Consider the following 9274-nt stretch of genomic DNA (forward strand, 5'->3'; position numbering starts at 1 on the left):
GATAATTGCAGTAGTTGGATCAGTAGTTCGATCATATGTCGCAGTAATCGCTAACATCTTTTTTTTGTGAAACAAACAAGGCAAGACAGAAGACGAAGCCAGCAATAATGACCTTCTTCATAATTGGTGAGGCCGTTCTACGTTGGGAGGTTTCGGCTGAGGTTTAGGTTACGACGCAGTTCATGTGAACCTGAGGGTGCGTTTCGCTGCCACATATCGACCTCCCCAGGTGGAGGGTTGGCAGAATTGGTTTTCCAGCTTCCCAGCCCAAAGGCTGTCGCTTGAGTGGTTCCAAAAAATTGCATCGATGCAATTCCCGTGGCTCTCGTCCCAATCGGTGAGAGTGCAATCAAAATAAAAACCCCCAAACTAATTCAACAAGAGCTACAAAACATGTCCAGGATGTTAACGGTCTCAGCTCAGCACAGATTGGCTTTCGTAGCGGATGCTCTATATGGTGCGCGCATGTGGATCTAAAGACTAGAATCCGACTCTCGATACGCAGAAGGGAAGTTCAAGCTTTGGCGACTCTTGATGTAGCAAAGGCCCATGATAGTGTAAAACATACTATTTACTTACCAAACTTGCTCACCAACATCCTCCAACCTATATTTATGCGTCGATATCTGAATTTCTGAAGGACAGATACTTTTATTGCACAGATCGAACCTTATGTTCCAGTAGTCATCATCAATCAAAAGATGTGCCGCAAGGATCGGTGCCGCAAGGATCTCAAAATCAGTTTCAAATGCCCTGCTTTATCTGAAAGTCCGGATGCCTGATCTAATTTCCCGCTTCAAAATACTAACGGTGCGAACTTTCCTCAGGTCGTTTGACCCGGTAAATGATGTTAGTACTATTTTTATGCCTCAGCCGGCCTTATTCTTTTCACATCATTGGCCACGGTATCAAATGCCACAGATTACGTTAACGCTGAACCTTTTAACATCGATTGGTGTTGATCGCAGTTCTTTGCAGTGGGTTTATGACACGCAGGCAGCAGTAGAATTCCATTTTGACCACACCTTTTCATCTCATGCGAAACAAATGCCCGCCAACGTTTTACAAGCTCTTCTTTCTGATCACATAGCGTAATACCCCCATCATACGGTGCTTTCTACCGATGCCTCTATCAGCTGCCAAAAACCTGCAGTTTGCATCGTTTTTCAGGGTTAGGCATGGAGCTATTCAGTCCACATTCCAGATTATATTCCTTAATTTTTTGTGGAAGTTTTGGCTCTTAGAACGGCGCTGTACAAAATTCCATGTCATGTGTCACAAGTTATCATCCTCGCTAATAGTTTTTCAGTGTTAGACTCCCTTGAAACTTCACAAAAAAGAATTTTTTAGTTGTTTCCTGCGATTTTTTGTCCCATCCGCTTTAAAGGAAGTCCGTTATGTCTGGGTTCCTGGCAATGCAGGTATTCATTCAAACGAGGTGGCTGATTACTTGGCAAGATCAGCTTTTGTCGGGTCAGTGACACATCCTGTCCCGAATTTAAGTCTTCTGGCGATTTCCATGTTTCAGCGGTTCCAGCACATATCAGCCAGGTAATGCGATCCTTTACGAAATACCACTGATTATCAGCATCAGGATACAATTGGGACGTTCATTCGTGTAAAACCAGGCTGTGTGAGGTATCAATGACGCGGTTGCGGTGCATGATTCTGAGTTTAAATTTATATCTATACAGATGTGGGTGGTCACCGACAAACCTATGTGACTCATGTGGGGACGTTGAATCTGTAGATCATTTTCTCCTCTACTGCCCGAAGTTCACACTTCACAAAAGATTTACCTGGAGGTCCCTCTCTCCAGCTAAAGGCTCCCGATAACTCTGCCAGTGTTATTATCGTTCGGTGCAAGCGCCCAAGGATTTGCATCGGGTTCAATTTGTGGGCTACTCCTTGATTACGTAATTGCAACTGGTAGGTTCATTTGCTAAACCTTTTAAAATTCTGCGAGCTCTCCTTTTTTCACCAAAATACGGTTTATTATTTCACTTTAAGTTTTCTTCTGTCGTTTTTCATCGCTAACTTTTTCAAAATTCACGCTTGGCCCTAATACGATATCGTAATCCCATATGGAAATTTCCTTGTTTAAGGTACTAGAGTGAGAAGGTATTCTAATGAGGAAAACAGGAGCAGAGTTTGGCCTGTGGTAACGCGGCCCTGGCCTGCTACTCCTCACTAGGGAAAGGAAAGGGTACGAAAGGGAAAGTGTGAGTGAAGATCGATGATGGTATAATACAGTGAGTTTCATGGGTGATGTCCTCACACAATGGCGGTCACTCCCAACACGGTGAGTAGACGCACGTGAAATTCTGTCTTGAACACCCACACCAACACAAGTCATTAACGCATACTAGATTAGGGGCTCCATGAAAACATAAATGTAAACCGTGTAAACTGTTTAAACCGTAGGTAGTGCACAAGCGGTCACAGACGGATTTTAAGGCCTGTTTCACATAAAAACTTGAGCACGGCCTTCGTTACACGCCACCAATCAGCACCTCTCGCCCTGGCGCCTAGAAAAGTTTCTTCAGTGAGAGGGCAGTGTAGTTCGGGCACTCGAAAAGCAGGTGTCTAATAGTGTCTGTAGAGGGGCACTGTACGCAATTTGGGCTAGTTTCCATTCCGATGTTGTGAATGTAGTGTTTGATGTAGGCAACGCCAAGCCCTAACCGGTGGAACAAAATCTCTTGACGTCGCGTTACCCTAGATGGCAGATGAAATCGTGAGCCGGTATAAAGCTTAGAAATGTGGTCCTGTTGGTGGATCGAATCCCTCCAGTGCAACTGCATTGCCGCTTGCATTAAATGCGCCAGCAAGGCTATAATATCAGATCTGGAAAATGCTATTTCAATTGAAGAACCACCATCAAGTACCAGCCCAGCCTCGGCATGAGCACGCTCGTTTCGCGCTATGCCGCAATGGCTCGGTATCCACTGAAGCTTTAAGATTTGGCCGTGGCGAGAAGCCTCAGCCAGCAAAAGCACAATCTGTTAAACCAGCTTCTGGCATGTCCTCGGTTTAACATAAGCTTGCATGACCTGTAATGCCGATCTCAAGTCATAGAATATAGTCCATTAGTGCGCTGACTGGTGACCTATATAACGGACGGACTCCAGTATGGCTGTAAAATCGATTGCCGCAGTTGACGTTCTATGCATTAGCCTGAAACGGGGACATAAGGCATTTCGTGGCACTATATCACCGCTGCAGCACCATACATAGATGCAATGTATGACAGCGCCAGACGTCTCAGACTGACTTTTGTGATGCGCGTCTTCTTTGATATTCCTGGAATGATTGTACGCATATATGGTTTGGGCACTGTCCAAAGTGGCACTTCCGCAATCTGGTATAGCATGTAGTTCGAAGGCACCACACTGCACAGGATCCGGAGGGCTTCGGAAAAGGCTAGATCTGGACGCACAGCACTAATATTTGTCAAGGGGCGATGACGATGCCTGGTCAGATGTCGCAAAAGCGCACTAAATGGATCCTCTTTAAAATAAATTGGTGCTGGGCAGGCACGTGCCTCGTAAAACGGGCCCCATGTGCCACTAAACCCTGGCCAATCCCCCCAGGTGGGTTTGTGCCACATTTTTAAGAGGTAGAAAAAGAAGAAGAAGGCAGGGCCTGCAGAGACCGATCCGGCTATGGCAGGGCAGGAAGCTTGGCAGGGCTCGTACATCTCGCTGGAGGAGGGCGGGGAGTCACCGTACTATGAGCCGTACTACGCGCGCCGCTTTCCTTCTTCCCTGGCCGCCGAAAAGAAGCGGTCGCCCCAGGACGACTTCCTAGAGTCCAAGCCGCTGCTCTTCCTGCGCCTGTTCACCATCTTCGTCGTGGTCATCGTAGGGTTCTTCCTGGCCTTCGTCATCGTCACCGACAGCGGGCTGTTCGAACGCAGGAGGAACTCCGCCCCCTCGTCGCCACCGACACCTGCGACAACCAAGGCGCAGCCTACCGTCACGGCGTGAGTCTTAAGACTTTCTCCCATAGCGAAGTGATCTTTTTCTCCTGATTTACTCCAAAGACAAACCTCCTTTTTTTCTTCAACTGCGATTGTATATTTGTGAGGTACCGAATCTAGAAAAAGCGCTTTGTATTTCTGGAACAAAACTTTGGCTTCGTTGTCGTAGAATACAGGTACGATTACCAGAGAGTCAAGAGCGTTTCATGACGTTTTTTCGCTTGTGCATACTTTTCTCCGGCTCACAAGGTGGTGCCGTATTCTTCATGGTGGTAGGAGATTGAGAGTGCATACCATGGGTTTTTACACGCTATCAGTAATGCTAAAACAAGCCCGATCTATCACCAGTCTGTCCACCCGTTTCTTCATTCATTGTCTGAATAAATGGTCATATTTTGAAGCCCTTACACCAGGCACACTTTTTGACAGCTGATTGTTATGTTTCGGTAGGTGATAGGGAGTAATGTTCTTTTGTTTATACTTTGTTCAAAATTTTTTAACGTTTAAACAAAGAAACATGGCACATTTGGGATTAATAACAAAAATTTTCATATGTGCAGTATTTACTCATAACTAAACTCTAAAATCTCGACGAGTTTCAGCAGTTCCAGTTCAATCAGGAAACCCTTCTCCCATACCTAACTTCATTGTAAAGCATTGTCACATTTGCGAGAATTTATATTGATGAATTTCTAGCAAACGCAATTCCTACAGACTGCTTTTATTACCCCGATTACGAAACCGAAATACTTCACCAGGCTAGAGCGTCTAATGGAAGAACTCATGTTTGGTTTTTGGACGCTGTATCTTCTTACTGCGACTGGACAATTAAGGAACCTCAGGGCTGAACTGGCGAGGAATCAGTACTCCTACATTAGAGCAAGCACGGCCCAGCAACTGAAGCAGAAATATCGAACAAAGCAACACATAGCATAAAAATTATCTACGAAGCTGTTGATGGCTCACGTTCGAGCTTTGGCCTGCGGTGAATGGAAAGCATTTGCGTTCAATTATCTACCGCATATACTAGAATATTGGTTCATATGTCTTACGGGTGTGACCAAAACTTCGGGGTTTTGTGGGGTCTTGGCTGGCGAAGGGAAGCTCAGGGACAGCGGACCACATACAAGAGCTCCTCCGGCGCCTCAAAGCGCTGCTTACCACAGTATGATTCATATTTTTTGTGAGATTGAACCAGAGTGCTGCATCTGAATTCGTAAGTGCTTCTCCGTTTAAGATGACGGTGCGCTGAGATTCGAAATAGGCCGCTCGCCGACTTTCAACACGCATGGATGGCCTCGCGGCTGAGCGACAAATTTTGTTATTTCGACGGCTGCTCTTAAAGTACGCGTTCTGCACGATGATGGCGCGATGCACCTTCATTACTTTCTTCGTATCGGTGAATCTACCATGTGGATGTTCTGAAAAAAAAAAAAAGTAGCGGGAAAATTTTGAGAAGTAAAGGAGTTATCAACTGTAGTAGACGCGAAGCCGTCCAAAACGGTGGATTTTCTTCAGAAGAGTGTCGTTAGCTTCCGTACCTTCTGTCTGGACATGATACGCGTATTGGTGAAGCCTTCAGTTTCGGGATCGAGATTTCGAAAAAAACAGCTCGGCCAATACGTGGCCAAAAACGGCATTTCGTGCCATAAAAAGACATTGTAGCTCCACTTATGCTCACATGAGGTGCTACACCGAAGGCTGTGTGAGGGGTGTTAGCTTCGGTCGAAACATTGGTAGTTGGGCAAAATATCGCTGTTTCCCAGCATAAGTGGCAATATGCAAATCAGTCTCTAAAACTTCTTGGACAACTTCTCCTAGCTAGACACCCAGAAGTGTTTCAGTGACAGTCCGTGTTCCCGCCTCCACTTTGTCCAATTTGTCCTGCATCAATAGATCCACGTTCTAAACACAAAAAGACCATTCTCCCTGAAAACGGGGCTTTATAAGCTCGAAAAGGTAAAAAGCAAAATACACTTGTCGCTATCATACAATCCCAAGTAGATTGCGTGCGTCGACTTCTTTTTAAGCGCACATTTCGGAGGCTACGTCACAACGCGTCTCACCTTCAAACATTTTGTCGCGCATAAATGTGCCATTTGCTATCGGAAAAAGGTCAATGCAGCCAGAGAAGTGAAAGAACCTCGTTCTCCTAAGAACCGTAAGAGGATGCAGCAGTCCTTCGTGTACGATTAAATTCCCAAGAGCATTTCTTCCCTCGATGCCTTAATGCAGTACTATTCCTGTTACTTTGATGGAGGCCTCCTCATTGAAGTGACCAAGATCACCAGGGCGAAAAACATTCGAGATACCGGATACAAGACGCCTTTGTTGTTTTTTACAAAATGATTGAAGACAGTGAACCAACCTCTAATTTGCTTTCCTCGGGTTGGGGGGAGCGGGGAGGAGGGGTGAAGGGAGGGAATTCGCAGGCTGTCTGACTCTATCTGAGATCAAAGAAGAGGGCATTTTACTGCTTAGGCACTATAGATAGAATGCGCAGCCGACGGAGAGAATCAAATTTATTGATTTCCCGTCACGTATGCCGTCCACTATTACAAACCCCCCTAATTTAGTTTTGAGGCGTCAGCGTGGCTTCTTTCACACCCCTTTAACGGCCGATGTCTTAAGGTAGAAAGAACTAAACCATCTTTTCCTTGCGAAAAGGTTGATTGTCACTGCTGGTCCTAAGGTTCACACTAATCACCTGGTCGGAATCCCAGAACTTCGTATATAATTTTGAAAACTTGTGCACATCCCAAGGCCGTAACTCCTAGTGGCAAACTCGGGCGCTCTGTAACGAATAGAAGCTATCCGCGTGGTGCTCGCTAAGCTGACGATTATGTATGTCAGATGCTTCTTCAAGGCTGAACTTTCCTGAAGATTGCTATTCCAGCAATGCCGCAAACTGCCCTTAACCTTGAAACGCTCATTGCTTTTTCAGCCCGACCCCTGTCAGGAGGACGACGGTGCATGAACCTGAAATCACAGAAGACGACTATTATTCTACCGAAGACAACCGGGAGTCGAAATTTCGAGGTGGCGAACCCGAGTTCACCCGCGCTGAAAGGCTTGTGAGTGTTCGTTTCGCATCCTTCCTTCGGTAACGTATGCCAGCTGAAGGCCGTCTGTCCGTGTATACTGCGAAAACGACAATGGCGATCTCTTACACAGTATGGCTACCTATTTTTAGTTTCAATAAGTGAAATATGCTCAAAGGCCTTCGATAGTTCGCATTGAGGTGGCTGCCTTTCGCGGAAAGCTGCACAGTTTTATTAGCAATGTTTACTCTGATGTCTCATTATGCACCTAGTCTTATAGCTTCCTTCGCTGTTCAGTCTCTCACACTATGAGCCAATCGGCTCTCTATTTCGCGTACAACTTGCCTTAACAATTTACTTCTTCTATTTTTCTGTACTGCCGCAAAAAGCATGATTTGCCTTTCATTTCATAGTCCACGGTAAATATTTACTAGAGAAACAGCGACATCATGACATTCTGGTGGAAGTCGGCCGGGAGCAGTGTAGGACTCTATCAAAACTGGCGTACATTTATAAAGGTATACTTACTGCACGAACATGGCAACAACACTGGAGGAGGTCACTAATGTGTGACATAAGCTTTTATTGCGGTCATTAAGAAAAATCCGTAAATAACCCCATAGTCGTAGCATTTAGGTGCTTCGTTCCAGTTGGAGAATTACAGTGGCCCGTTAAGACATCAAATAGCAACTATTAGATTTAGAGACGTGAAAACGCACTTATTGAAACTATGCAACTAGGAATTTCGCCTGTCCAGTGGCATGAGAGAAGCGTATGGGGGCTACAGAGAGTGCGTAAGGATTTGTTTCTCTTTCTCTCCTCCTCGAGTGGTGCGGTGCTTCCCACCATTCCTGTCGGATGGAAAGAGCGAAACGAGTGTGATACGTCCTCCGCGAGCGGCCCCAGCGAACTTCCGCCGCTTACCGGTACCACGCGTATGAAGAGCCGAAATTCCTTTCCCCATACTGCCAAGGGTGATTGCATTCCTCGACGTCTGATGATTGATATTCAATGCTTTGACAACCAAGCACAATTCCCAATTAAGTACCAATAGCCTATCTACTGAATATAAAGTGTTAATTGTGAGATTTTAGCTCACATCCCAGACAGAACAGGTAATCGACCCTCGATTGGAAATTATTTCACTGTGGTTCGTTGTTGGACTGACCTTCGCCAATACATTTCCAATATTGTGCTGATTAGCTGTGCTGCTGCGGATAGTATTCAACTTACCTCACGCGTTTACGGCCTCCTCCAATGCAGTTTTTGTAACATCGCAGGAGTTATCATTTTAACTCAAAAATGAAATTTTGAAAATTCCCGAAGTCTTCCCGCGAACTCTAGGTAAAGTGGACAACGAGGAAAGTGATAAGGCTAAGAACATTGATGAATGATATGCTGTTTCAGTCTGTGTGACACGTGCTTCTAACAGGTCGGTGGGTACAGCAGAAATCATGTAAAACTTTAACTCTCGCTACCTTGCTTTACTTGTAGTTGAACCTGACGTTGTTGAAGGTGATGATACTCTTGAAAACTACGCGAGGCGTCTGCTTGAACGAAGCATCGTGTGGCTTTAATACACAGCGAATGCCATCCGTGTGACACTTCGTAGTGATATTCAAGGTGTCGGTGTTGCTTCTCTGTTTAAAGCACTTTCAGATGCGTGCTTAATACCACTGCCAATTCTCTAAGTGTGGAGCCAGAAACATGGCTACACCTTAATTATGAAGCAGCGGAACTCAGCGGGGGCAGCTTGAATCTCTATGCTTATTACGACTGTGTGTTCCCGTGGAATATACCGCGCAAGTGGAATGAAGGAGAAACGTACAGATAAGCGAAACTTCCACACTGGTCCTTTGTGTGAACTCGCTGTTTCCCACGTATTTCGGGGCATGAACGAAGCATCCCTACTTCCCTCCTTTGCTAGGATTTCTACGAGAGAAGTGTACAACCATGTACTGCCGTTTCGACACAAGGCGCGGCAGCGACAACACTAGCTTTTCTGATTCATCAAATCACCTCGCAATTAGATGAGGTATTCGCGCTTAGTAAAGGCTCATCCGCACTTTTTTCTGATTTCTAGGCATGGCCTCCAGTGAAAAGCCGGAAGACTACACAGAAGGCGGCTTCCAATCATAAACGTGGACGCCAGATCGCCACCCGAAGGCGCAGAAACAGCTCACACAGGTGGCGCTCTCAGCAGGTTCCACTGCGTGGCCAGAGGGAAGCAAGAGGCGATGCGCCTGCTTAA

At 45.8% G+C, this 9274-nt stretch overlaps 1 protein-coding gene across 1 annotated transcript; it reads left to right on the top strand.

The window, feature by feature from the left end:
- Nucleotides 1-3644: 3644 nt before the first annotated feature.
- On the top strand, nt 3645-9274 carry LOC149336138 (uncharacterized). Its single transcript, XM_089554667.1, has 3 exons — nt 3645-3985; nt 6927-7056; nt 9107-9274. Exons 1-3 carry the CDS (start codon nt 3666-3668, stop codon nt 9272-9274), a joined length of 618 nt encoding a protein of 205 aa, XP_089410793.1. The 5' UTR covers nt 3645-3665.

Source organism: Amblyomma mixtum, chromosome 7, assembly GCF_055824585.1.
Source record: "Amblyomma mixtum isolate Tamu chromosome 7, ASM5582458v1, whole genome shotgun sequence".
Classification (NCBI taxonomy): Eukaryota; Metazoa; Arthropoda; class Arachnida; order Ixodida; family Ixodidae; genus Amblyomma; species Amblyomma mixtum.

Coding starts and splice junctions, on each gene's coding strand:
- LOC149336138 (XM_089554667.1), top strand. CDS start 3,666: ATGGCAGGGCAGGAAGCTTGGCAGGGCTCGTACATCTCGCTGGAGGAG. Junction 3,986..6,926: donor GCGCAGCCTACCGTCACGGC/GTGAGTCTTAAG, acceptor TTGCTTTTTCAG/CCCGACCCCTGTCAGGAGGA. Junction 7,057..9,106: donor TCACCCGCGCTGAAAGGCTT/GTGAGTGTTCGT, acceptor TCTGATTTCTAG/GCATGGCCTCCAGTGAAAAG.